Source organism: Bubalus bubalis, chromosome 2, assembly GCF_019923935.1.
Source record: "Bubalus bubalis isolate 160015118507 breed Murrah chromosome 2, NDDB_SH_1, whole genome shotgun sequence".
Lineage (NCBI taxonomy): Eukaryota > Metazoa > Chordata > Mammalia > Artiodactyla > Bovidae > Bubalus > Bubalus bubalis.
The window spans coordinates 25,169,243-25,196,738 of NC_059158.1; the positions used below are offsets into that span (position 1 = coordinate 25,169,243).

The 27,496-nt window shown below is 53.4% G+C and overlaps 2 protein-coding genes and 1 long non-coding RNA gene across 12 annotated transcripts in view; 1 reads left to right on the forward strand and 2 right to left on the reverse strand.

The window, feature by feature from the left end:
• Positions 1 to 11,529, reverse strand: part of TNXB (tenascin XB) — a 56,545-nt gene extending 45,016 nt beyond the window's left edge. For 6 of the 7 annotated variants that reach the window (XM_044928822.2, XM_025267820.3, XM_025267810.3 and 3 more), the window contains exons 1-3: positions 11,291 to 11,529; positions 2,383 to 2,793; positions 201 to 2,039 (exon numbers count right to left, since the gene is read on the reverse strand). In XM_044928822.2, coding sequence (XP_044784757.2) covers positions 201 to 2,039; positions 2,383 to 2,782 — 2,239 coding nt within the window. In that variant the 5' untranslated portion in view covers positions 2,783 to 2,793; positions 11,291 to 11,529. The remainder of the gene's footprint in view (positions 1 to 200; positions 2,040 to 2,382; positions 2,794 to 11,290) is intronic. The other variant, XM_006059152.4, reaches the window with a different exon arrangement.
• On the forward strand, positions 10,472 to 20,102 carry LOC102392741. The gene is made up of 3 exons (XR_003104281.3): positions 10,472 to 10,654; positions 18,715 to 18,900; positions 19,941 to 20,102. It is a non-coding gene; the product is annotated as an uncharacterized LOC102392741 (long non-coding RNA).
• Positions 17,348 to 27,265, reverse strand: ATF6B (activating transcription factor 6 beta). Of its 4 annotated transcripts, none has more exons than XM_006059149.4 (18): positions 27,136 to 27,265; positions 26,683 to 26,762; positions 26,461 to 26,539; positions 26,115 to 26,206; positions 25,446 to 25,581; positions 22,509 to 22,594; positions 22,233 to 22,368; positions 22,015 to 22,146; positions 21,746 to 21,879; positions 20,922 to 21,107; positions 20,738 to 20,829; positions 20,102 to 20,281; positions 19,617 to 19,724; positions 19,353 to 19,434; positions 19,096 to 19,166; positions 18,782 to 18,893; positions 18,558 to 18,642; positions 17,348 to 18,045 (listed from the first exon to the last, which is right to left on the reverse strand). In XM_006059149.4, the coding sequence occupies exons 1-18, from the start codon at positions 27,215 to 27,217 to the stop codon at positions 17,795 to 17,797; spliced, it is 2,124 nt and encodes a 707-aa protein (XP_006059211.3). In that variant the 5' UTR covers positions 27,218 to 27,265; the 3' UTR covers positions 17,348 to 17,794. The 4 variants fall into 4 exon arrangements, 3 of the variants coding, with proteins under 3 accessions (XP_006059211.3, XP_025123620.3, XP_025123614.3); XM_025267835.3 differs by having other exon boundaries at positions 19,096 to 19,163; positions 26,115 to 26,221; XM_025267829.3 differs by having other exon boundaries at positions 26,115 to 26,221.
• Positions 27,266 to 27,496: the final 231 nt, after the last annotated feature.

Genomic DNA, 27,496 nt, shown 5'->3' on the forward strand with positions numbered 1-27,496 from the left:
CACCTGCTGTGGTTCTGCAGCCCTGGTGGACCCTGGCCCTCTGGCTCCTCTGACTGCCCCACCGCCCACCCCAATATATGACCACCCCCATCACCCTGCCTCCAAGTCCGGGGGCTCCTCCGCCTCAGACTCAGGATTTCTCATGGGGCTCCAGTTTTCCAGCCCCAGACCCAGCACACTGAGGCAGGCTGTCCGCTCACCTTCCCCGCAGTCCTCCCCTGCATAGCCGTCTTGGCAGACGCAGCTGCCCTCACGACACTCTCCCCGGCCGCGGCAGTCCCCAGGGCACGTCTGGATGGCACAGTCAGGCCCCCGGAAGCCCTCGACGCAGACACACTGGCCTGCGCTGCACAGTTCCCGTGGCCCGCAGCCCCCGGGGCAGGCGCTGGCAGGAGGCTCTTCCTGCCCACAGTCCTCGCCGCTGTAGCCCACGTGGCACACACACACGCCCTGCACACAGCGACCACGGCCCCGGCAGTCGGCCGGGCAGGTGCGGGTGGCGCAGGAGGGGCCTGTGTAGCCCGAGTCGCACACGCAGCGCCCGTTCTCACAGCGGCCGCGCCGGTGACAGTTGGAAGGGCAGACACGGAGGCCGCAGTCCTCGCCCGCGAAGCCCTCCCAACAGGTGCACACACCGTCCTGGCACACGCCGCGCTGGTTGCAGTCGCGCGGGCACCGTCTCACGCCGCAGTCCTCACCCTCGTAGCCGTCGTCGCACACGCAGCGCCCCTCCAGGCACTGGCCGCGGCCTTGGCAACCCCTGGGGCAGCTGCGCTTGCCGCAGTCTTCGCCCTCGTAGCCCACGTCGCACGAGCACACGCCATCTTCGCAGCGGCCGCGACCGCGACAGTCCCCGGGACACCGACGGCTCCCGCAGTCCTCTCCTGCGAAGCCCGGGTTGCACACGCAGCGGCCGTCTACGCAGCGCCCGCGCCCGCGACAGTCGCCAGGGCAGGCACGCGTACCGCAGTCCCGGCCTGTGTACCCGGGCCAACACACGCAGCGGCCACTCTCGCAACGGCCCCGGCCGCGACAGTCCCCGGGACAGCTGCGCACGCCGCAGTCCTCGCCACTGTAGCCCGCGTGGCACACGCATACGCCGTTCTCGCAGCGCCCGCGGCCCCGACAGTCGCGAGGGCAGGCGCGCGCGCCGCAGTCGGGCCCCGAGTACCCGGGCCAGCACACGCAGCGGCCGTCCTCGCAGCGGCCCCTTTGGTTGCAGTCGCTCGGGCAGCTGCGCACGCCGCAGTCGTCCCCGCTGTACCCCGGGTCGCAGATGCATTCGCCATCCTCGCAACGCCCTCGGCCCCGACAGTCTCGGGGACAGGTCCGCGAGCTGCAGTCCTCGCCCGCGTACCCGGGCCAGCACACGCAGCGGCCGTCCACACAGCGCCCGCCCTCGCCACAGTCCCACGGGCAGGTCCGCGAGCCGCAGTCGTCGCCAGTGTAGCCCGGGTCACAGACGCAGCGCCCGTCCTCGCAGCGCCCCTTCTGGCTGCAGCCTCGGGGACAGCTCCTCACCCCACAGTCGTCGCCAGTGTAACCGGGGTTGCACACGCAGCGCCCATTCTCGCAGCGTCCTCTCTGGCTACAGTCTCGGGGGCAGCTCCTCACCCCACAGTCGTCGCCAGTGTAACCGGGGTTGCACACGCAGCGCCCGTCCTCGCAGCGTCCCCTCTGGCTGCAGCCGCGAGGGCAGGAGCGCACACTGCAGTCGTCCCCGGAGAAGCCCGAGCGGCACACGCACACACCCTGCACGCAGCGCCCGCGGCCGTGGCAGTCCCCGGGGCAGGAGGGCCAGCTACAACTGGGCCCTGTGTAGCCAGGGAAGCACACGCAGCGACCACGGACGCAGCGACCCTGATCATTGCAGTCATCTGGGCAGGAACCGGGGGCAGAGGGTGGTGAGGAGGGGGGTCCCTCTGCACCTTCAGGATCTGAGCAGGTGGGGCCACCCCAGCCTGGCTCGCAAGAGCAGGCACAGCGGCTCAGGTCAAACACGCCATGGAGACTGCAGAGGCTTCGAATGTCGGTCTGGCCTGGAGTAGGAGTGAGAGTTGGGTCTCAGTCTCTCTAGGGAGGAGAGGGTTAACCTGTGTAGTGCTGCCCTGAGTCAGCTTCTCCATCAGGGAAGCCTCATTTCCTAAGGCCATCTCAGTTTCCAGCTGCAGCTTATCACCCAGGGCCCTAACATTCACTGGGGGGGGCTGACATCTAGTCACATGGCTCCTCTCTCAGAGCCGTGCCCTGGCTGCACTCACCACCTGCAAAGAGGAGGCGGGGTGCCTTTTTCTAATTCACACCAGGGTCCTCTAGTGATGCCCACCCAATCCTAACCACTTCCCTTCTTTTCCGTGCTCCTCCCTGTGATCTTCGGCTCACCTGTGCCAGCCTGGGCAGCCGGAGGACAACACCCGCCAGTGCACTGTTCCTTGAGCCCCTTCACCAGCTCCTCCAGGATCTCCAATCGGACCCTCAGGGCCTGCACCTCTGAAGCAGGGACAGGGGGCTCAGTGCCTGGGGGACAGCCACAGCCAGCTGAAGGGGGCAGGTTAATGCGGTGGGTGAACACCACCTGCTTCTCCCCTCCTTCCACGGTGTGCTCGTAGAGCCGAGAAGAAGGGCCTCCCCCTTCTGGCTGCACTGTACGGCCCCCGGGCTGGGGAGGGGGCCGTGGGGCTGGGAGTGTCATGTTGGAACGTGGAGAGAAAGGGCCTGCTGTGACAGTGCCCAGCAGCATCAGAAGGGCCAGGTTGGAGGTTAGGGAACACTGGGTGGGCATCTTTCCGGAGGCTGTGGGGAGAGAGGGCACATATGAGAGCAGATTCACAGAACAGACAAGATGAATGTCCCCTTCCCCAACACACACACCCACAGTCCCACCACCCACAACTCATCTACCCGACTCACATATTTGCAAAAATCCACATTCAGCTCAATCCAATCATACACCCTCCCTGGGCAGATCTGTCTCTACCTTGTTTTCTTATGTCATTTGGTCACCCTGCTCCCCCACTCCTTATTTTATTTATTTTTTACTGTTCCATCCACACTGGTCTTTTTTGTTTGTTCCACAGACACTACAAGCTTACATTAGCCTAAGGGCCTTTGCACTACATGTTTTCTCTGTCTGGGGTGCTCTTCACTCAGCTCTTAGAGGTTGGCTCCTTCCTGTTTAAATCTTAACTCACATGTCATCAACTCCCAGAGGTCTTCCTTGGTGCCTGATTGGAGCAGTCTTTCATCACACTTCATCAGTGTCCTGCTTATGTTCTTCATGCCATTTACTGCTGCCTGAATTATCTGTTTGTGAGCTACTTGTTTGTTATCTTTCCCTCACCACCAGAATGTGAATTCCATAAGAACAGGGACTTCATCTGTCCTGGTATTGCTGTATGCTTGTGCCTGGCACATGGGATGGGCACTGTACAACACAGTTTTTGGTGTTTGTGTGTGTGTGTGTGGCCATTCTGCACAACTTATGGGATTTTAATTCCCTGATCAGGGATTGAACCCAGGCCCTCAGCAGTGAAAGTGCAGCGTCCTAACACTGAACCACCAGGGAATTCCCTATCCAACACATTTTCGTTGAATGGGTCAGCAGATGAATATAAAAGACTAATCCTTCCATAAGCAACTGGATCCCAGCTCCTAGTATCATTTTAGAAACCTTAAGGTATAGATTATCCTCTCCTTCTTTCATTCAGCCCCTCACTCTCAACTAGATTCTTCCCATCATCTTTTCATATAAAGTCAAAAAGCTCGTTTTCTTTTTTAAGAAAAAAAATCCTCTTCCTCAGGACTTACATTACCAAATATCAAAATTTATTATGAAGGTGCAAGCATAGAGCACAGAACTGAAACAGACCCACACATATGTGGTCACCTGATTAATGAAAAAGAGGCCCCCTACAATTAAAAGGAGAATAAATTGTGATAAATGGTCCTGGATCAGTTGAAGATCCACATGGGAAAAAATCTATCTCTACCCTACGTCCACATACAGAAATTAATTTGGAATGAGTATATAGATCTAATCGTGAAAGGTAAAGCAATATCTTTCACAAAATGTCTTAGAGGAAAAAACTATAGGAGAAAACCTTTATGACCATGAAATAAACAAAGATTTCTTAAAACCTAACCACAAAATTTACCATAAAAAATTTCACACAAAACTAAACCACAAAAAAGATATCGATACGTTCAGTTCAGTTCAGTCGCTTAGTTGTGTCCGACTCTTTGTGACCCCATGAACTGCAGCACGCCAGGCCTCCCTGTCCATCACCAACTCCTGGAGTCTACCCAAACCCATGTCCATCGAGTTGGTGATGCCATCCAACCATCTCATCCTCTGTCGTCCCCTTCTCCTCCTGCCCTCAATCTTTCCCAGCATCAGGGTCTTTTCCAATGAGTCAGCTCTTCTCATCAGGTGGCCAAAGTATTGGAGTTTCAGCTTCAACATCTTGGACCACATTAAATTGATAACTTTTGGTCATCAAAGGACACCACTAAGGGCTTCCCTGGTGGCTCAGTAGTAAAGAATCTACCTGCCAATGCAGGAGACATGACTTCGCGCCCTGGTCCAGGAAGATCCCACAAGCCTCAGAGCAACTAAGCTCCTGCACCACAACTACTGAGCTTGTGCCCTAGAGCCCGTGTTCTACAACAAGAGAAGCTACCGAAATGAGAAACCCACACACCACAACCGGAGAGTAGCCCCCACTCGCTGCAAACAGAGAAAAGCCCACACAGCAACGAAGACCCAGCGCTCTCCCAAATAAATAAATATAATTATAAAAAAAGATACAATGAAGAGAAAAAGAAGGCAAGCTACAGAATGGGAGAAAATATGTGAGAAATGTCAGGAGATATATATATATATGTATGTATTATATATGGTGGGGAGATTGGGAGACAGTGCTTGAGAGTTGAGAGAGGATTAAAAATCTAAAGAATTCCTTCAGAACAAAAACAAACAAAAGGCAGGCAGCCAGTTTTTTAATTTGCAAAAAAAAAAAAAAAGTCTCTCTAGCAAAGAATATATCCAAAGTTCCAATAAATATATGAAAAATAAACATATGCATGTGTAGAACAAAACCAGTAATCAGGGAAATGAAAATTAAAACCGCAAGTGGATGCCATCAAATATCCACCAGAATGGCTAAAACTAAAAGGGCTGTTGATGCTCAATATTGGCAAGAAAGTGAGGCTACTGAGACTCTCTTTTATTGAAGCAGGGGCAGAAATTAGTGCAGCCACTTTGGAAAACTGATAGGCAGTTGCTACTAAGGCATCCAGCCTATAACTTGGCAGTTACACTTCTTGGTAAATACCCAACAGAAACGACTGCACGTATCCTCCAAAAGACATGACTGCATGTATCCTCTAAAAGACGAGTATAGGAATGTTCATGGGATTTTTTTCATATGAGCCTGAACTGGAAGCACCTCAAGTGTCTATTAATAGTAGAATGGATAAATAAATTGGGGCATAGTCATACAATGGGATACTCCCCAGCAATGAAAAAACACCCTTCTGGGACTTGCTGGGTGATCCAGTGCTCAGGACTGGATTCAATGCCAGGCCCTGGGTTCAATCCCTGGTAGGGGAAGATCTGCAAGCTGTGCAGTGTAGCCAAAAAGCAAACAAACTCCTCACCCCCACCCCACCAAAAAAAAAAAAAAAAAACCATTCTTGTTACACACAGCAACATGGACAAAATTTGACACACATAATGCTAAGCAAAAGAAGCAAGACACAAAAAAAGAACATTGTAAATGATGCTATTCATATGAAGTTCAAAAATAAACAGAACTAATAGAAGACAGGATAGAATTACTAGAAATATTTTGCACCTTTAACTGGGTGGTTAAACAAGGTATGTATAATCAAAAATTAATTGAGCTATACACTTATGTGCATTTCACTATATGCACAAAATATACTTAATATACAAAAATATACCTTAACCTCACACTCCCTCCAGCCACCACATATTTCTCTTCTCTACTTCATGGCCATAGTTGTCAAAAGATTTATCTGGACTTGTTGTTCCTATCTCACATATCCCATGCATGTCTCAACCAGCTCCCATCTGACTTCTTTCAGTCTACCAAATAGCCTTCCCTGAGGTCTCCCAATGATCTGTGTCACAAAATCTAAAAGACGTTTGTCTTCACCTTGATCTCTCTCAAAATCACTGGACACTGATGACCACGTCTTCCATTTTAGAGCATTCTGTATCTGTGCTGGCAATAAGGTAAATAGGAGAGATCACTGGCTCTTAACACTTAAAATGTGGCTAGAGGGACTGAAGCACCAAACTTTCTTCAGTATTTTTAACAGCTCCCCAGGGGATTGCAGTGTGTAGCCAGAACTGTGACCTACTTGGGGTAGTCATCCACTTAGGTACCTTCATTCAGATCCAAGACTTTAATTTCCAAACTATATCCCAAAGTATAAACTATCTCCTCTTAACTCCAAGCAATATAGCTATCCTTCTATTTGGCGTCTCCTCTTGAGCACCTCAGATTCAACACATCTAAAACAGAACTCAACGTTCATCCCTCCTGTACCCCATCCCTTTTCAGTGTTCTCTACTGCAGCTCATGGTCCCATAGTTACTCAGCTTCACAAGCCAAAAACCCAACAGCTCACTCAACACCACCATATTTCATCATATCAACCCATATTTAATTGTAAATGTCTCTTTAATTTGCATATGTTTCTCCCTCTAAGCATCATTATAGTCCAAGCTACTATCTACCTTTTGCTTAACAACTGTGATTGCCTCCTAGCCAGTCCCTCTGCTTCTATTCTTGCTTCTTAAAAATCTTGCAAAGGCAAATAGAATGTCCCTCGACCCCAAAAAACTTTTCAGTGGCTCCCTTCTGAATAGTCTTCAAATACTGAGACACAGTCCTGCACCATCCGGCCCCTGCTGACCTCTCCCACCTCATCCCCCGTAAGACTTTCCTCCCTCTCTCCATTCCAGTCCCACCAGCCTTATGTCCCCCACGTTCTTCCCAGCCCCAGACTTTTGTATCTGTGGTTCCCTCTATGGAATGTTCTTCCCTTTTCTCTTGGCTTCCTCATCATTCAGGTCTCAACCCCACATCTCCTCCTCAGGAAATCTTTCCTGTCCAGGTCAGCTCCCTTATCATATGATATTACAGGATCATGTAACTCCCATTTGCAGCATTTATAATAATTTATACTCACATATTTATTTGTGGGATTATTACTTTCTTGCCCACACTCAACCTTGCCTGCTAGATTGTAAGGTCCATGGAGGCAGACATAGCACCTGGTTTTTTGTTTTGCTTTGGCTGCTATATCCTTACATCTGGCACATAGTAAGTGCTCAAAAAGTATTTATTGACTATATAAATATTTAGTCAATTTACATAGTTCAAGTTAAGCCCAGGGCTAGCACAGGGCTGGAACCAAGGACAGGACCAAGGTCAGGGCTAGGACCACGGACAGTGTCTGGGGCTGAAAGTTGGTTAGAAACAGCAGTTGGGGCAGCTGTTGACCAGGGAGCAGGCCATGTGTAGATCCTGGCAGGACTGCATAGAACAAGCCCATTGGAAAACCATTTGGCACAACTGACCAAATCCACTAGAGTTGTGTGCAAACCCTATGACCTGGCAGCTCCACTCCGAGGGGTCTACCCACTACAGCAGTACTTCTCATAATAGCCACAGACTGGGAACTATCCAAATGTCTCACATGAGTAGAATGGATTAAATAACACGAGATTTGTTCACACAGTGGAATAAAATAAAGCAAAGAGAACAAAATATAACTATATGCAATAACACGAATGGGTCTCGCTAATATAGGGTGGAGCAAAAGAAGTCACAAAGAAGAACTTGCTGAAACATTGTTTCATAAACATTCTGTTTATGTGACATTTGAGTCTAGACCATGTGAACTGTCAATCAGTAGAGTTGCAAATCAGAAATGTGGCACTCTCGGGGGAATGGGGACCAAGAAAGGGCATGGTGGGGAAATTCTGGGGTGCTAAGAACACCCTGTTTCTTGATCTGAGTGCTGGTCACCCAGTTGTATTCGTGGAATCCACTGAGGCAAGAACTGGGGGGCACAGGGAGATGAGGATTAGAGAAGAAAGGTAGTGGGGTGATGGGAGGAACCAGGAGAGGGGGCCTCGGTAACAGAGATGCGTGGAGGGTTCAGGCGAAGGGTTAAGGAGCGGTGTTAGCAGGTGCCCAGTTCTTCCAGACCAGAGAGGCTGAAGAGGGAAGGAGAGCAGGGTGAGTGATGGGAATGCTGACTGAGGAGGAGGGTTAGGGGCTGTGACCAGTGCCTCCCACCACACACACACATTTCCTGGCTTCCTACGCTTAAAATTCTCCTCTGAGTCTGAGAAAAAGGAGTTTCCAGGGCTACCAGCCATCACACTCCACCACCATCCCACCAGAGATGGAAGAGGAGCGGGCAACAGGAGCAGAGCGTTTCCACACTGAGAGGCACCCTGCCCCACAAAGCCCAGCAGAAAGCCTGGCAAGCAGAGAGCTGCCCTTCCCTCAGCCCCTCTCTCAGCTTGGAGTGTAGCCCTGGGTGTGAGCTGGGCTCTGACTTACCTTCAAATTCTGTTGCCCTGTGTCTAAGGTTGCGCACATCTCCAGGTGCACACACACACACACAAATACACATACACATACAAATGTACTCACATGTGCTTATCCACAAACACAAATATGAACACACTTCTTGTATCTGTCCATCCTAAGTCGCTTCAGTCCTGTCCAACTCTTTGCAACCCTATGTATTGTAGCCCGTCAAGCTCCTCTGTCTTTGGGATTCTCCAGGCAAGAATACTGGAGTGGGTTGCCATGCTCTCCTCCAGGGGATCTTCCCAATCCAGGGATTGAACCCGTGTCTCTTACATCTCTTACATTGGCAGATGGGTTTTTTTTTTTTTTTACCACTAGCACCACCTGGGAACTACACATATACTTATATTCATCCAAAGAAGCTTGCATCTTTGCAGGCACACATATTTGAGTATGTGCAGGGGTTTCCCAGCAGTAAAGAACCCATCTGCCAATGCAGGAAACTTGGGTTTGATCCCTGCCTGGGTTGAGAAGAGCCCCTGGAGTAGGAAATGGTAACCCACTCCAGTATTCTTGCCTGGGAAATGGGGTGGAGAGAAGCCTGGCGGGCTACAGTCCGTGGGGTCACAAAAGAGACACGACTTAACTACTAAACAACAACAACAACAAGGCCATACACACACAAACTCCTCTTCACATTTCCTCCACATCCAGTCATTGAGCGAGATCTAAAAAAGCTGATTTCTCATTGGCTCAGAGGGCAGTTGTGTGAGTCAAAGAACTTAGTTGGAGTGAGGGGAACCACACAGGAGACCCTTCTCCAGAGGAGGCAGAGGTTACAGGGTGCTCCACACCCCTGGGGGTTGGGGGGAGCTGCCAGTCCCCCTCCCCCAACAATCGAATCCTGCACCTCTTCCCCACTTGGTGGGAGCAGGGGGAGGGTCTCTGCAGCAGGAAGAAGCAGGAAAGTAGTGAAGCTGGTCTGAGAGGAGAGGCACCAGAGGAGAGGCCCCCACGGGCCACACCCCCAGAACCTCCCTCCCAAGCCCCTCTCCCCTCGAGTCTCCACCACCAGCCTAGCTCCCTATTCCCGTTTCTTGAAAGAATCGCGGTCTTCTCTCAGCAGCAGGAAAGCAGGATACTTGGTTGTCCTTTATGTTTCCTCTCATCGCCCGCCCTCCCGCGGCATCGGGGGTGCCTGTGCGCAGCGAGAAAGGAGGGGAGCACGGGCCTCCCCCTCTTGGCACCCTCCCCATAGTCGGAGGGCTGGCAGGGATGGGGCATCGTCCCAAGCGATGACTCAGCGCGCAGGGTATTCATGTGGTAGCCAAGTTTGACACTTCGCTCATCAGGGACTGTAGGTCCCAGGAGCTGGGGAGAGGGGCTGGCCTCCTGCAGGGATGTTCCAGAGGTGGGGGATTTTGGCCCCACCCCCATGCCTTTCTCTGTCCCTCGTACCACAAGAAGAGCGAAGGTAGAAGGATTCTAGCGCTGCGAGGACACGGAGGGAGGTGAGGGCGGGCTGCAGACACTGGGTTGAAGCAGGTGGCAAGGAGGTAACCGGGAGATGGGGCAGTTGGAGGATCAAAGACACCCCTTATTCTGGGAAGTTCATGGGCCAGAGACGTGGGAAAATTAAAGGATTTCCGGACCCTCAGTGGCAAAGAGTCCTGGGGAGGAGCACTGAGTGACCAGGACTCTAGGGAAAGAAAGTTGAGAAATTGAGGTGCTGGGTCCCCGGGAGTCTGGAGGCAGGGCCAGGGAAAGAGGGGAGGGGGGGTTGAGGATCTGGGAAGTGGGCGGGGATTGGAAGCGGACTGACGGCAGCTGCGGTGTTTCCGTGTTTCCGAGTTGCTTCCCAGTAGTTCCTCTCAGTTCCATTTCCAGTTGTTTCCAAGCCATTAAATTCTTTCCAGGCGAGATAAGGGTCCCGCCCGTCCCACCCAGGGTGTGTCACGTGTAGGGGGGAGGTTCAGACGGACAGAGCAGGAGAGCCTGGAAGGGGGATTGGAGCGAAGACGGAGCCCCTGTGCCCCCCTGGAGGCATCGCGCAGTCATCCCAGCCCCACTGAACCGTGAGTCACGGGTGCAAAGCTCTCTGCCAAGAATAAATTGTAGGATTCTCTCCACAGACTCCGTGCCCTTCCCAGACCTGGGAGTCCTAACTCTGCTCCATTGCTGCATTTCCTAAAGGCTGGAGACCCCCAGAACTCCCTCCTGGGGCCTTGCAATCCACCTGCTGCCACCCGGGGAGTCCCCATCTGGATGCTCAAATAAGTTCCCTCGGGCACGTTCCTAGAGTTCTGGCTCAGCCGCTCCAGCCAGATCACTTGGGGTTCCACCAGCACTTCCCTCCTGAGGTTCAGCCGGCCACCAGCTCATCCTGGCCTCTGGTTTCTCCCAGCCCCAACACCGCACCGATAACCGCCTCCACCTTGGTGCCGCCCCTGGTCCTATCCAAACCCCAGCATCCATCCTCCATGCCCAACTCACACACACCTGCACTGACTCTCCCAGACACACCCTCCACGGGGAATCCGGTCCTGGGTGCATGGTCTTATTTCCTCTGCCCCCGCAGAAAGTCCCCGCTCTACTGGGAGGCTCTCCTGGGAGGCTCTCCTGCCAACCTTCACCTGGGGTTTGGGGGTAGAGGTCCCCACCTCTCCCGTCTCTTTTCCTCTGTCTCCCAGAGACGGAGGTTACTTCCTTACCTGAGTAACCAGCAGCTTCAGTGTGTCTGTACCTGCTCTGTCCCGAACTTGGGAAGGGGGTTCTCAGGGAAGGGTGGGTGGATGCCCCTTGGCAGCCCTGAGCTCCTGGTATATCCCCTTGCTCGTTCCCTGCAGCAGGGGCTCACTGAGCCGCGACCCGACCGTCGATCTGGGCAGCGACAGTGAGGAGGAGGGAGACTGAAGCTAGCCGGGGGAGGAGAAGGGGAGGACCAGCATGAGGTCAGGGAGGGGAGCGGAGATAGGGCAGGTCCTCCCACCCACCCGCCCCTGCCAGGCCCTCCCAACGTCATCATATGTCACCCCTCCTCTCCTCCTGCCGTCATCCCACCCGCCTCCCTGTCTGGGATCACTGAGTCCCACAATACCCTCATCTCACCCCCTCCAGCCTTCATCCAACCTCCCCCATCCTTTCCTTATCCCATTTTTATTCTTCCTCCTCACCCTAATTTGTGTCCCAACTTAACACCCCCATCCCTCATGTCATTTCTCCTTTTCCCCACCATTTCTCCACCTCTTGCTCCTGCTCTCTGACCTGTTTCCCCCTCTTCCAGCACCCCTTCCCACGGCCAGCCCCTCTCCCTCCTCGGAACCTCCTCCACCTCTTCCCAGCTGCCACATCCCTCCAGCTGGGGTCTTGCCCAGCACCCGGTCCTTCATCCCCTTACCATTTATCTCCTGGCAGGGGCAGGCAGCAGAGAGGGTGGGTGGCAGGAGGAAGCCTCCCTCCCCAGTCTAGACTGCTCTCCACAAGGAGCCTCCTTGTCCCACCTCGGCCCCTGCCTGGCCCCACTGCTCCCACCTGCACTGTGTCCTCTTCTCGCCCCGTCTCTGTGCTGCCTCTCCCTGTCTGTACTGTTCAATCTCTGGTTCTCAGCTCGGGGATCAGTGCCCCCTTTTCATTCTTTCACCTCAGCAGCTTCCTAGAGAAATGGCAGATGAGGCTTGGGCACTGGCTGGACAAGGGCATGGCCTGAACACCGAGACATAGACGACTTGGGAAAGAAGGTGGGGTTCACAGGAGACAGGGAAGGGAAGCCTGAAAGTTAGGAGAAAGGTTTGGGGATGGAGAAAGAGTGAGAGCCAGGGGCAGACATGAGGGTGGGGGGCACATGGCATGCTGATGTTCTGGAAAGAGGAAGGGGACTAATTCTGTGCTGCAGCGGAGAAGCAGGGGTAGGGAGGGAGTTGTGGGCTTGAGGAAGAGGTCATTTTGATCTTGGGTAGAGATAGGAAGACTGGCCAGAGGGCAGAGTGGCAGATGCGCACATCAGGCTGCAGGGCTATCTCTCTCGTCTCATTTCCCCATGTGCTTTGCTCCCCTGATGAGGGGCTGAAGAAGAGACTTTTGCTGGATAAGAAACATTCAGGCTGAGGGAGGTTTCACACGGATAAAGTTCTTTCCACCCAACCAGAGGGAGGTTTCATGCAGATAAAGTTCTCTCCACCCAACCACAAAATGGCAGCCCACTCCAGTACTCTTGCCTGGAAAATCCCATGGATCTCGGAGCCTGGTAGGCTACTGTCCATGGGGTCGCAAAGAGTCGGACATGACTGAGACTCCACTTCACAATCCTCACCATGGAGGCTTGGCCAAGTGACAGCTCGTTGGTGACAGGGAGCGCGGGAGCCCGTGTCTTGACCCTGCACATCGTTGGGGCAGAGGTGTCCACAGGTCCCCAGGGTCTCGGGTGTGCTGTTTCTGGGGGGCAGGGCACACTGGCCCAGCATGTGGCTCTGCGGAATGCCCCGTGAGCTCCTGGTGGCCAAGGGCGAAGGCTCGCATGGGTGCTCGCATGGGTGTCACCATGTGTGCCCGTGTCTGGGTGTGCGTGTATTTTTTTTTTTTTTTTCCTGGCTTTGATAGGAAAGATGAAGTCAGCATCTTGGATAGAGTTGGGTTCAGCTTCCTTCCTCTGCCTTGGCCCGAAGCCCCCAGAGCCTGAAATAAGGTAACAGTTTCCTTCAGCTCTCCATGCAGGGCTTGGGGGAAAGCACTTGAAAGGGTGGAGGGTCTAAAATGGCATTACCTGGAAAGAGCAAACTTCAGAGAACATATTTTCTCTGATACTGCCAGATTCTAGTAATTCTAATGGTCATATCCTGCCCCCCTCCCTTTTTTTTGATCCTGTACCCTATATGTTGGTTTTATTTTTATCAGATTCATGTATTTTTCCACTGCACCACTAGGCATGTGGGATCCTAGTTCCCCGACCAGGGATCAGACTTGCACCCTATGAAGTGGAAGCGTGGAGCCTTAACCACTGGACCAAAGTGTCGAAGTATAGTGGAAGTATGGTCACCGTAGGTATTCTTGGTCCAAGAGTGGCCAGAAGAGCCTGGAGAGAAAGAAGGACTGAAATGATGGCCTTGGGGTGTTCTGGAAGTCCACTTCTCAGGGGAGACAGGATGCTGGAGTCAGAAAAGGGTGCGAGATTCCAGACATTCACAAGCTCAGAAGGCATTCAAAGAAGCCGAAGCCACTGGAGGCCTGACAGACACAATTCCAGCTTCTGAGATAATCATTATCTAAAATATGATCCATACCCTGGATTTCAGGCTCCTGGAGGAGCTTATGTCTTATATATATATATGTTTGCCTTTTATCAGAAAAGCACTGGGCCTTGCATAAAGCAGGTGCTTCATAAATGCCTGTCAACACTGAGTTGCCAAAGGACTGTGAGAGAAGGAGGTGGCAAGAGTGTCTGGCAGGGAGCCTCAGAGTGAAGGCAGGGAGTCCAGTGGTCAGTGGGGTCGCCTTCACCGAGGTGTCCCAGGCGGTGGACAGAAAGGCTGGGGTCTTACTGAGAACAGTTTGTGTGCTCTGGCTGTTCTCCAAATCCTCGGTCTAGGTGTCTTCAGCTGTGGGCCTCCATCCTTGAATGAACCTCCAAGTTCTTGTCCTACCCTCAGGAGGATGAGAGATAAAAGGTATATAGCAAGGAAGGAAAGGAGAAGCTGAGGAAGACAAGAGTAAGGGCAATTGAGGGCAAGGGCCTGAAGGATAGAGAGGGAGCGAAGAGGCCAGGGGCTGTGATCCAAAGAAGCAGTCCCAGAGAGGGGAAGATAGAAAGCAGTTGTGCTGGGCTTCTGTTTACAAAGCCCTTTCCCACACCACAGCACTTTATTAATCCCACTTTATGCTGAGGAAGCGGGGGCTTGTAGACATTAATGGACTTGGCCGGGTGACTTTGCTAGTGGTGGTGAAAGTGGGCCTCAGGCCAGGTTTTCAGATTCCAAAGCCTGTATGCCTCCCCCTCCCCCAAGAAGAGCCCTAGAAAGATCGAAGACTTAGGGCAGAAACAAATGAAGGGCTTAGGGCAGGATTTGTTGGGGAAAGGTGGGTGCTCTCGATTTCTGAAACCTCTTTCTGCATCCAGTTATGGTGTAGATTCAGTGGGAAGAAACTGCCAAGTTTAAGTCAGGGGGTCAACACTTCATTACTGAGACTGGGGGGTGGGGCGAGGTGAGGTGATGAGGAACTTGGAGAGAAAAAACTGATCCTGAGATGAAAGAGGGGAGAGAATTAAGAGCCTGGGCTGAAAAACAGGGCAAGAGAGCCACAGGAGGAAGAGTTTGGACCCTTAAAACTTCCTTTGCCTGGAGACATGGGTGTGGGGAAAAGGGAGGAGGGAGGACATTTCTATCTCGTGACAAAAGAAAGTCACACAATTATTTTGTTCTCTACTGTGGGGCGGGTGGGCGCCCGTATTTACCAGAGGGACCGGGGTCGCTGTAGCAACCACACATCTGGGCCCCGGAATCCAGATGTGCTGTATCCAGAAGCCATAGCAGAACGATGAGGCAACCGTGTGAGGCTCTCCAGTCCTGGCCCCACAGCTGGGAGAGGACCGAGCACTGGGGGAGGTGAAGGGAGAGGGGGGCACGGGGGCGGAAGGAGGAAAGGGCTGGAGCGGGGGAGAAGAGAGGAAGTTATGGAAGGGGGCAAGGAATGTGGACGAAGGAGTGGAAGCAGCCGGGGGAGAGGAGAGGACCCAGAAGAAAGGGAGCAGACTGTGAAGCAGAGGGGGAGGAAGGGAAAAACACAAAAACCTTGAGAAACCAGCAGATGAACAAAGGATAAAGGCTGTGAATGAGAAGGTGATAACTCAGGGCTGGGTAGAGGGCACAGAAAGGCAGCAAACCAGTCTAGAGAAAAGAGAAGAGGGAGAGACAGTGGACGAAAGGCGATTCTGAGGAAGGAAAGTAACAGAACAGAAAGATACAGAGGGTCTGACCAGGAAGGGGTCAACAGGACGTGCAGGAGTGACAGCATGTGGAGGTGGCCTTCAATGGGGCCACGGCTAGAGATCAGCAAGGGCTTGTGGGGAGGCAGCCAGACTGACCTGCTTTCACACCCCATGGCACACCTGCTCTCCACACCTCTCCTGAGCCTTCCTTCCCACCACCCAGGCCCTTGCCAAGACAGAGTCCTGGCTCACACCACAGTGCCAGCTGTCCCCTGCCAACCAGCCAGAGGAGCTGCATGCCACACCCCAGAGCCCCCTTCTGAGAAGCCAGTACTTTAAGCACTCTCCTGAGCTGGCGTCAGGAAAGAGAGAAAGTGACGGGACAATGAAACAGTGATGGACCCAGATGGGATAAAAGTGGAATTGAAGAGAAAAGGACCAGGTGAATGGAGACAGAAAGGAGCAGGTGAGGAGAGAAAGCTGTGTCCACTGTAGACCATCATCTTTCCTCCGCACATCAACCCAAGGAGTAGGCAGGAACACCCTGTTTTGCAGGTAGGCAACTAAGGCTCAGTGTGTGCAAGCAACCTACCAGTGTTAGTCACTTCATCGCGTCTGACTCTGCGACCACATGGACTGTAGCCCACCAGTTCCTCTGTCCATGGGATATACCCAGCAAGAGTACTGGAGTGGGTTGCCATCCCTTCTCCAGATCTTCCAGACCCAGGGATTGAACCCAGGTCTCCTGCACTGCAGGTGTATTTTTTTTACTATGTGAGCCACCAGGGAAGCCCAAGATACCCACTAATAAAAGGCAAAACAGGAACTCCAACTCAGGTGCTCTGCCCGCAGAATCCTTGTTCTTGCACGCACTGTCTGGATGAGGCTGGGAAGGGCTCCGGGGACCTTGGGACAGGAAGTGATGGTAGAGGAGCCAGGGCTGCCCTCTGGAGGGAGGAAAGGCCTAGTTCCTGGGGGCCCTAGGTTCCAGGTTGCCATAGTTACTTGGTCTGTTTTCACCCCAAACACAGTAATGGGAAGCAGGGGAGCCTGGCTGAACACGTGAGGTTCTTCTCCCGCTTTCAGGCCTGGGCTTGTGGCCCGGGCGGCCCCTGTCCAGTCATCTGGGCGTGGAGCCCAGGCCCAGCCCACGCCCTCCCGCTGACCCAGGACCGAGGGCCAGGTCCGAGGTGCTGCTGGACAGGCGCCCCTGACAGGGAACCCCCAGGTTGAGGGAGTCTTGGCCCCTCGCCTGTTGTCCTATTCTCCTTCCTCCTAATTAGAAAGCACAGCCTTTCCTGCTGGCCCCGCAATTGTCCTTTTCTTTCAATTGGACTCTCAAGTCTCAGTTTCCTCCAGTTTGGGGCTAAGGAGATGCTTCTCAGCGTCCCTCTTCCCTCCAAACACTGCCTCCTTCTCCACTGTGGCTCTTCCTTTCTGGGCTGACAGCCCCTGGCCCCAGCTCTACTGTTTGTTCAAGCTGCTCCTCCTGGAAAGCTAGGGGGAAGAACCTGCTAGAATGCAGGGGACCCAGGGAGGCAGCCCGTTCACCCTGAAGGGCGTGGGGCCTCCTATCCTTCCTGTTTACTCAGACACATTCCAGAATCTGCAGTCTCTAGCCTGTCACACCATGGGACATCCCTCCCCTGCTCCCCCCCCAGACACCAGACATAACCCTCACGCGTTACAGGGCTGGGGAGAAGGGGATGACGTGAGGTCTGTGATCACACACCCACTCCACCCCAGACCTAGCCGTGTCCTCAGTGCTCGGCTCTCTGACACACCGGCCCTACAGCAGCCATGTTCCCCCAAATGACCCATCACAAGCCAGGAAGGCAGGCACCATACCTTCAACTCCCTCCAAGTTGTTTATTTAATAATAAAAAAGAAGATATGCCCATATCCACCTGACCTCCCTCTGCCATGCCTCGTCGACTCCCAGGAACTAGCTCCAAAATGTAAAAACTTCCCTTGTCCCGCCTGGGGACTAAATTCCCACCTCCACCCCCCAAAACAGAAACACAAGAATAAAGAGTGTACTGGGGCCCACTCACCCCAAAACTTAACTTCACTCAGCACCCCTCAAGGAAAGAAGCAGGGATTGGGGGTTCATAGAAATGAGAGGAGCTCTATATTCCAAAAAAGGGGTGAGAAGAGAGGAAAACTCCCACCCACCTCCAAGTAAGTGCTTAACCCCCACACCGTCTTCCCTTTACAAATTGCCGCAAGCCCAGGGATCAGGAAAATTCAAAACAGTCCCACTTGGTTGCTTCCACCCCTACCCCCCAGTTCTAAGTCAGTGTGAGTCATAGAGGTCAGAGATGATTGAGGTAGAGGGCTGATGGGCAGCCTGGTGAGCCTGGCTGGCTGCTGCAGAAGCTGGCAAGGGGCCACCTGTGGCATTGCCCGGGGTTGAGGACGGCTGTTTTCGTAGCGAGGGGGGCACTGTGGAGGTCTTGATGTGAATCACCCTCGTATCCATGACCTCACACTCGATCTGCATCATCTCCTCATAGTCCCCAGGGGGCCCCCGGCCTGACAGGGTCTCTGTGAGAAGGGCAGAGTTAAGGGAGAGGAGAAGGGGAAGGCAGAGAGGTCAGAAAAGCAGAGGTGGACAGGGGGGAACAGGCAGTGATGGGCAGGCAGATCCAGGGGGTGTTCAATGAGAAGGTAGGGATGGAGTTGGTGCGGGGAGAAGACAGAAGTGGCAGGGGCAGGGTGGGGGTGGATGACAGTGATGAATGTAAGGTCGCAGAGGAAAGGATATCAAGAGAAAAAAAAGAAGTGAGACTCTGGCAGGTTCCCAGCCCACCCCGGCCCACAGCCCTAAGCACCTTCACCTAGGGAGGACCCACGTCTCATCTTCCTCCCATCAGTCTCCTGCATTTTGTTTTTCTCCAACGATTTCTGGCTTGCTCTCACCCATGTATCTAGCATCACTCTGGAATCCCTGCTCCTGTCATTTCCCCCCTCAACTCTTCATGCTGGATCTCCCCATTGGAACTTCCTTATTTCTCAATCTCAGGACCCGTCTCCACACTGGGCAGGGAAAGAATTACCATTGGGGGCCATAGCAGGCATCACCAGGGACATCTTGGGCCGGGAGGTCTTGTTGTGGCTGATGGCTGGGAGCAGCAAGTGGTCCTGGGGACAGAGGGGCCAGGCCAGGAGGGTGGAGGAAAAGGTGCTGACAGGCTCCCTGGCCCTGCTCTCCAGCCTCGACCTGCAGAGAGACTGCCGGGAAACCCAGGGTGAGGGGATGGGGCCCGCAGGAGAAACTCACCCTTCGGAAGGAGACAACGTAAAATGTGTCTTCCCGTCGGTCAATTGCATCCAGGAACTCGGGCTGCGAACGGTCTGGTTGGCGGTACAGCTGCAGCTGGCCCACAGAATCCCTGACAGGTAGGAAAATGGGATTGGTGAGGAAGCAAGCCCAGGGACCAGTTCCCACTAGGGAAGAGGGGAGAGGGGGAGAGGGAGACAGGAGACCCCCAGGGGAGGAGGGAAGCATGAGGCCCTGGGGGCAGTGACGACGCACGCAGGATGGCTCCTTTAGAGGAGCCTCGCTTAATAAGTAAGTGCCCCTTCAAGACTCACCCTTCCGGGGGCCCAGGGGGGCGGGTGGGGACTGCCTGAACTGGAGGAGACTTCTTCCGCAGCTGAGACTTCTGGAAGGAGAAGTATCTAAGGATTTGAAGAGGATGAAGGGAAAAGGGAAAAGAGAGACGGCCCCTACAAACTGACGCCACCTCACACCCACTCTCCCTCCCACCACCCCAAACCACTTACAACCCCTAGGATGTTTAGCCCTCGTTTTCAAGTGGCCTTTCCTGAACCAGCCCACCTCCTCCTACCTGTTTCTCCTGGGCTCTCTGGGGTGTCTTCCGCCGGCCTCTCTGGTGGCGCTGGACCCAGCCACTCAGCTCGTCGGCAAGCCTGGGGAAGCAGAGGAGGGGGACACGTCCATGCCGGGCCAAGACGCCCACTCTTCTGCCCCGCACATCAGAGGGAAGGGGAGAGGGCATGGGGAGCTGGCGCTTCAGCACACAAGGTTAGCCAGGCCTTCGGGGAGGGGCCTCGGGACACGGGGAGGACGCCCCGGTCATGAACCCCCCCACCTCAGGGACTCGGTTCGGTTGAAGTGCCGGCAATCCGAGGAGAGGAAGAGCTGGTCCAGGTCTCTCAGCAGCAGCTCCCTGGTGTCCCCAGGGAAGGCTGTCAGGTTCCTGGAGTGAGGCAGAGAGGGGGCATGACCCAGGGTGCCCAACACTGCCCCGTCAACAGGAAAGGCCATGTTGGCATGAGAACAGCTCTGTTGCTGTGTGCGTGCTCAGTCATGTCTGACCCTGTGTGAACCTATGGGCCATAGCCCTCCAGGCTCCTCTATCCATGGAGTTTTCCAGGCCAAGAATATTGGAGTGGGTTGCCATTTCCTTCTCCAGGGGATCTTCCCCAACCCAGGGATCAAACGCATGTCTCTTGGGTCTCCTGCACTGGCATGCGGATTCAACTGGGAAACCTGGCTTCCCCTCAAAAAGGAAAGGTAACTTTAGGGGAGAAGACACACTCAGCACCTCTAAAACAGAGAGGGCCCTCTCCTAACCTGAAACTTGGGTGGCCCGCGGGGCTGGGATGGGGCTCCTCAGGGTCCTGGAAGGGATGTTGGGGGGGCTCGGCTCCATGAACTGGCTCTTGTGCCGAGAATTCCAGCAAGTGTCTCCGGGGTCGAGACTCCCCTCTGCTCATCCGAGGAGAGATGGAAGCCGGAGGAGGCTCACTGATGCTGTGGATAGAAAAGGATGGAGCACGAGGAAGAATTCCAACTTAACTGAGGGCCTGGGTAAGAGGGAGGGCTCTGCAGATAGCATGCCTGGTTCCAATTTGTGCTGCAAGACTGACTCTCTTCATCTGCAAGATGGATTGAGAACAGTCCCTACCCACAGAGCCAGAAAACACTAGAAAAGGAGTGTGCTTAACCGAGGGCCCAGAACTCAGTAAGCACTTAATATAGTCACTATGTTTATCAATGTTCTCATGACCATCTCCTCCGGGATGTACCATTTACAACAGAGATGATGGAACATGAAGGGACTAGGGACTAGCTGGCTACACTATCAGTGCCAAGGACACCAGAGCTGTCTGTGTGCAAGTAACGAAAGGGATTGTGCCCAAGAGGCAATCAAGCGGCCGACAGGCAGGCTCCACCCAGAAGGTTCTGGGGAGACGAGGAAGGTCTCACCTCACAGGCCCAAAGTTGAAAGCGATGAAGAGAAGGAAGACCATGACGCAGACCACCTTCCTGTTTCCAGACCCTAACTTGAGCTCGCTGTTCTAAGATGCAGAGAAAGAGAGAGACCGGAAAGGGTGAGTCATCCCAGGGAGCCCGCACTCCCACTGGTCTCCCCAGGCCTCCCGGGTCTCACCTCAGTCAGCAGGGCCTCCAGCCGCCGGCGGAGGGCAGCATTCTCCCTCCGGAGCTGCTGGTTGTCGGCCAGCACGGCCTGCAGCCGGGCTTCCAACCCCTGCAGGTACTCTTTCTTCTTCCTGCGGGACTGGCAGGCCGACTCCCGGTTCTTGATCATCCGCTGCTGCCGCTTCAGCAGCTTGGCCTGGGGACCAGAGGGTCAGAGGGAGAGTGAAAGCAGGGCGGGGAAGGGGAAGTGCGTCCCGCCACCCCAGGGACTGACTACCCAAAATTCACGTGGGCCTCTCTCCTGCCGTCTTAACCTCTACATGCAGAGTCAGAGAGGGGTTCTTCCTCTCCGCTGAAACATTTTAGGGAAGGGGCCCTTCTCTCCACCACTTCCTACTCCTGTGCCTCAGAGCTGCGAGAAGTTGGACTGTAGGAGAACTTCCCCACCCAGGTTCTTGGTAGAACCTCAGTTCTTTTCCTTGATGAGTGGTCTTCCTTCTTTGCAATTCTCCTTTTTTAGGACCCAAAGTTTAAGCTTGCTATAGTAAGAGAACAGTTTACCTGGCTTTCCCCAAGGAAGCAGCCTCCCTCTTCTATAACACAGGATGACTCCTCTGGCTTTGATTTACTAAGACCACTCCCACTTCTCCATCTGCAGGGACAGCAAACCTGAGGATCCTAAAACTACATGGGGTTGATAAAAGGGGTCCACTCTGACCTTGAGGATCATCTTATGGGCCTGCTTGCTCACTTTTTTGCTTCCTTCTCACTCCACAGTTCTCTCCCCTCCCCATTACTAAGCCTTCCTCCTCCTCTCCCCAGTAAATAACTTACATCCACCTCAGGCGGGCAGGAGTTCCCAGGCATAGGGGCTGGAACAATGCTCTTCCTCTCAGGCCGTGGAGGAGGAGGGGTTGGTCCCTCAGGCTGGACTCGAACAGCACCTTGGATGAGGACAACTGGGGACACTGGGGCAAGTGGGCAGAAGAGGGAGGTCTGAGAGCTGGGAGTCAGGTGGTGTCCTCGTGCCCACACCCACAGCTGAGCACCCAAGGGTCAGGGCGCCGGAAGGCTGTGAGCTGCCTCCTTCTCTCCTTCAGTACCTGGGGGTGGCTGGACAAGGGGCTGCAAGAGGACGGTGGTGCTGGCAGGCAAGGCTCTTGGGGGCATCGGGACAGTGGTTATCAGCATGGGCTTGGGCTGCAGTGGTGGCTTCCGGGCGGGCAGGGCTTTGCCTGAAGGAAGGTGAAAGGAAAGAAGGAAGGGATGTCAGGACAACAGGCCTCCAGCCAGGGGCCCCAGCTGTCAGGAGATGCATTACCTGAGGAGCCGTCAGAGGACAGGCCCATGCTGATCTGGACAGCTCCAGGAGGGGGGCCGGGGACATCCCGCAGGAGACACCCCTGAGGGGATGGGGACTCTGTCTTCACTTCCAGGACCTCCTCTCCTATGAAAGCCTACATGGGGCATTCCAGAAGACATGCGAGTCAGGAAGAGCGCAGAGAAGGAGGAGCTGAAGAAGAGAAAGCCCTCACACCTCTGAGAGTCAGGAGGAACTCACACGCATGCTGGAGAGAGGAGCGGAGTGCATGCTCACCTGGCTGGGGGACTCCGCAGAGAGCAGGGGAGCCTCCGAGTTGATGGAGGAAGATGGAGAGGCAGGCTCTATCTTAATCTGAACATCTGTGGGATGGCAGGATGAGACAAAGAGCTGGGTGTCAGATAAACACGGAAGGAGAAGAGGGCTAAGATGTGGAAATGGGAGACACAGTCACTTCCCCCTGTACCTGGAAGTAAAACTATTTCTGGCTCAGGAGGGCAATCCAGAGGAGGGGGACTGGAGCTGCTAACCTGCTGCCTCTCCTCTGACCTCTTTTCTCAGAAAGGACACCCTTCTCCTTCCTTGGCCCCTCTCAGCTGGTTCCACCACTGCCAAACCCTCAAGCCTGCCCTTGCGTGTCAGCTGTCCCTTTCTTCTTCACACACCTTGTTCATTCGCATGGTGAAGGCCCACACAGGGAGATTCGGCTGTGTTTTCATGGGCCCAAATTCCTGTCTGGCTGGATTTCCACCTCATCCTGGCCCAACGCAATCACGCATCACAATGCTGACAACTGCCCGGCCTGCATCTCTACCCTTGACTGCTCCCCTGCGCCCGGATTCTGACTCTCAAGCTGCCCGCTGGTCACTTCCATTCTCACGCCCCCTCCATTCACCCAAATTCAACCGGCCTTAACACAGGGCTCACTGCTTGTCCCTTTATTCAGATCCCCTTCCTACCGTCAGCCTTCAAAGCTCAAGTCACCTCTGAGCCTTCACAGCCTCTGTTAAATCTATCTGTAAGACTTGTTGATTGCCCCATGGAGGTTAACCTAGCTGAAGGCCAGATTCAGCTCCAAGGTCAATGATCCACTACTACCTCTGGTTCATAGCTTGGATTTTGATACTTAATTATAAGATTACCAATACTGCTATTTTAAAATCTCAAGTCTATTTATGTATTTCAATAGGTAATACAGTCATATAATACAAGATCCCAAAGGAAAAAAGGGAAATTCAGTTGAGAAGTGAATCTCCTTTCCTTCCTTGTCCACCAGCCATCCAGAACCTCTCCACAGAGGTGACCACTGTCTGAGCTATTTAACCATATGTTAACCTTCATGAGACTCTCCAAAAGCGATGACTAGGTCTTGTGCTTCATGTCTATCAAAGGGATGGGTAAAGTGCATGGGTGCCTGCGTGAGAAGTCATTTCAGTCATGTCAGACTCTTTGTGATCCCATAGACTGTAGCCCACCAGGCTCCTCTGTCCATGGGATTCTCCTGGCAAGAATACTGGAGTGAGTTGCTATGCCCTCCCCCAGGGGATCTTCCTGACCCAAGGATTGAACCCACATCTCTTATGTCTCCTGCATTTGGCAGTCAGGTTCGTTACCACTAGCGCTACCTAGGGAGCCCAGGTAAAGTACAGGCCCTCAAAAAAATACCTATATATTAGAGAAGACTCTGACTCCAAGAACTCTATCCTTTGCAAAATCGTCAATAATCTTTTCACTGGTATAGACTTTTCAATCCTTATTTTGTTTCTCCTCTTTGTAATACTTAATCATATGCTGGATATGAGCTGTTTGTCCCTCCAAATCCCTCCCCACCCTCCCCTGCCCTGCTCTGAGGCCCAGGAGCAAAACATGTGTGGCTCTCTTGTTTTCAAGCTTCTGGCTGAACTTCAACCAAGGGGAGGTAGTGCTAAGAAACCCTGAAGTCACCTTGAAATCAACAATCAACAAGTCCCACATTGAATTCATCATGCTCCCTGCCAGGAGGCTCCTGCTCCTGCAGTTGCTATCCAGCGATTGGTACCCTCACCCACGGGGTGGCTGCCCTTGTTAGAAACCCAGGCACGTTCTTTCACCTCTGCTCATCTTTAATGCCCAGGAGATCACTGCACTCATCCATTCTAATTCACTCTTTCTCAAATCTGCCTTCTTCTCAGCATCTGAGTATCTTACCTGACTAACTGCATGGACCTCTTTCTTGGTCCTCCTTCTGCCTCCAGTCCTGAGTTTCTGCAATCCAGTATCTACTTTGCCACCAGAGTCATCTTCCTAATCACACTGTTCTCCTGCCTGACTCTTCAAAGGCACAGAACTGCCCACAGGACAAAAGCTAAGAGTCCCTAAACAGGGTTCCTACCTGGCCTTGAAGCCTCTGAATCTCCTGGCCCTTCCCTACTCCCCCTCATTACATCCACTCTAAAGAGATGCAGGTTCCTTAGGTTCCACACTAGTCCCTACAGTCTTCTTCTGGCTAATTCCAATCTAGCTTTCAAAACTCAGCTCAGGAAACCCCTCCTGCATGAGTACATCCTTGATCTAGCCCCAGCTGGGTGAGATGCCCCCTCTTATGAGCCTTCATGGCACCCTGTGATAATCTCTACCCTAGAATTACCATACTTTAGTTGTCTTTCTCCCACACCATAGCATGGGATCCTTAAGTCAGTGAGGTGGTAAGGTGTTCTTCATCTTTGCAACTCAGAACCCTGTCCAGTATCTGGCATGGAGTAGATGCTCAAGAAATGTAGATGCTGAATAAACATGCAAGAGTAAATAGACTCAGTAACACTTCTAAAAACAGCACAAATAATGTTACTTGTAGAATGCAGGAACAGGTATATGGTATTCCAACTTTTCTGTCTGCTTGAAAATTTTTATAATAAAACCTTTGGAGGGAAAGTCACATATATAAATATGCCCTAAACTGTGTGCAAGTTTTTAAAAATGAAAAGCAACAGAAACAAGAAAAGAAAGAAAAATTATTCCCATCTCTTCAGTGCTGCCCTTACTGTGATTTCCTGAAATCCTCCCTCCTGCTCCTGGCCTCCCTCCTGGTTATCTGCCATCTTCCCTCCCCATCTCTCCTCCTTGTCCTGCTGACCGGACTCCCTCTTTACACACACACATACACACACACACACACACACACACACACACACACTCTATCTTGGTAAAGCCTGGGATGATGCAGGCTATTATTACCTGAAGGATCATCAGAGGTGGCGCTGACATTGATCTGGATGGTTTCAAATGGGGATGTTGGATCATCTCCCAGGAGGCAGAGTGGGGGTGCCAAGGACTCTGACTTCACAACCAGCATCTCCCCTACACCAGGGGCCTGGGTAACAGTGAGGGTGAAGCAGGGGAGACAGAACAAGAAAGAAAACAAAAAGGACATGTTGAGAGTAAAAGCCAGGACAGAAGCCTTATGGCTTACAAACCACCAGTTACTTGACATTCTGGTTTGAATGGTAGTCAGCATCTTGCTAAACTGTGTCTGGCCCCTTGTTCTCTTTCTATTTTATTCCTAGGAAGGTGGATAAAGTCTCATGATCTCAAATATTGCAGTGGACAACCTGGACAAGAATAGTTCCAGAATTCTCAGTGGTTAACAACTCTCTTCTTCCCTGTCCCCCCACCCCACAATGGCTGCCACATTTCTCTATATATTACAAAACTCCATTTTCGATTCTAGAGAATCAAGTGGAAATGTGAAAAATGAAGATATAAAAGAAATGGCAAAGGTAGAAAAGAACTTCCCCCCTGCACTCCATGACCTGCAGCCCACAAATCATTTCCTTAGCATCAATAGGTGAAGGCAAGGGAACTGAGTCCCTGCCACAGAGAGTAGGAGGGAGATGACTCTCTCACCTGGTTGGAGGGCTCTGTGGAAAGATGCGACGATTCAGAGCTGAGGGAGGAGGAAGAGCAGGGGGAGGATGGCTCAGACTTCACCTGGAGATCTGGAGGAAAACGGGCTAGAAAATAACCACGAAGCGGAGCCTGACAAGAGCCCAAAAAGCGCCCAAGGACATGGGGTAAAAACCCCTCCCTGGGCAAGGGAGAAGGAGTACATATCAGGGGTCAAAGGGGGAGAGGAGTACACAGGCACTCAGGTGGAGGAGGCTTGAGGATAAGAGGAACTGCACAGTTTCTGGGAAACAATGGGACGGTGAGGGTTTCTGAAAGGATGAGGGAATCACAAAGGGTATCTTACCTGGGAAGATAGGCAGAGAGTCCCAGGGGGGTTCAGGAGGGCTGACGTCCATCCCCAAGTCCAGGGAGCTGCTGCCAAACTGAACAAGGGGGCCGGGTATTAGAAGGCAGAAGTGTGAGGATGAAGGGGTGCTCCAGCTGAGCGCTGGCTTGGGGATGAGTCCCAGGTTCTGCGACCACTCCCACCCACCAACGGTGAGAGACAAGGCTTGGGGAGCGATACCGGGACATCCTGCTCCGGACAACGGAAGAGCTCCGTCTGCTCCTCGGCCACTTCATCCAAGCCGGAGTACAAAGTGCTGTCTGCAAGAGGTGCGGAGGGTCGGGGGTCGGCCGATAGCGCAACCTTCAGATCCTCACAGAGCCTCGCCCCATCCCTCATTGGCTCGGCTCGGCCAGACCCACCGCCCGCCCACTTGAAAAGTGATATAGCCAAAGAACCTCAGTCCCTCCTTCCCCAATCCCGGAACGATTCCACATTTCCGCGGGAGCGGAGGTCTTCCCCGACTCCCGCATCCCCCAAAGCACAACTAGCTCCTCTGTTCCATCCTTCTTCAGACGATCGATTCCGTATTTGCCCAGCCTTCCTCTTTGAGCCTCCGCTTCTTCCTACGTGCCTCAGGGGCACAGCAGGCCACAGCCCTATCCCTTCCCCAAGGCGCCTCACTCCGCGCACCCCAGTCCTCCGGGCTCAGCAAGTTGTCGGTGAAAAAGCGTGTCGGGTCCGCAATCTCGCTGAGAAGCATCAGCTCCGCCATCTTTCCCCCCGCCCCCCAACCATGAGACGGTTCCCAAGGCCCGCCTCTTCCGCATCATCAACGAATCAATCGACTCTTAAAAAGGGAGGGGGCGTCCCGGAAGTCCTTTCTACCAGTAAGAGGCCTGGGTACTGAGCACATGCGTCAATAGAAGAGCCGGTCGTACAGGCTGGGCCAATGGGAGCGCGGCAGGACGCAAACGCTTCAACAGTACTGGACAGTGAGGTTTGCGCATGCGCCAAACAGATCTCCGCCTGAAAGCGCCTAGGAAGTGTGGCT

What these genes read in the sequence shown, in the direction of transcription:
- ATF6B (XM_025267829.3), bottom strand. Translation starts at nt 27,217, where the DNA reads ATGGCGGAGCTGATGCTTCTCAGCGAGATTGCGGACCCGACACGCTTT. An exon ending in CCTGCCCGCCTGAGGTGGAT is followed by an intron (nt 21,108 to 21,745) that starts GTAAGTTATTTA and finishes TCTGGTCCCCAG; the next exon opens with GCCAAGCTGCTGAAGCGGCA. An exon ending in AGAGAGCCCAGGAGAAACAG is followed by an intron (nt 19,167 to 19,352) that starts GTAGGAGGAGGT and finishes TTCTCCTTCCAG; the next exon opens with AAGTCTCAGCTGCGGAAGAA.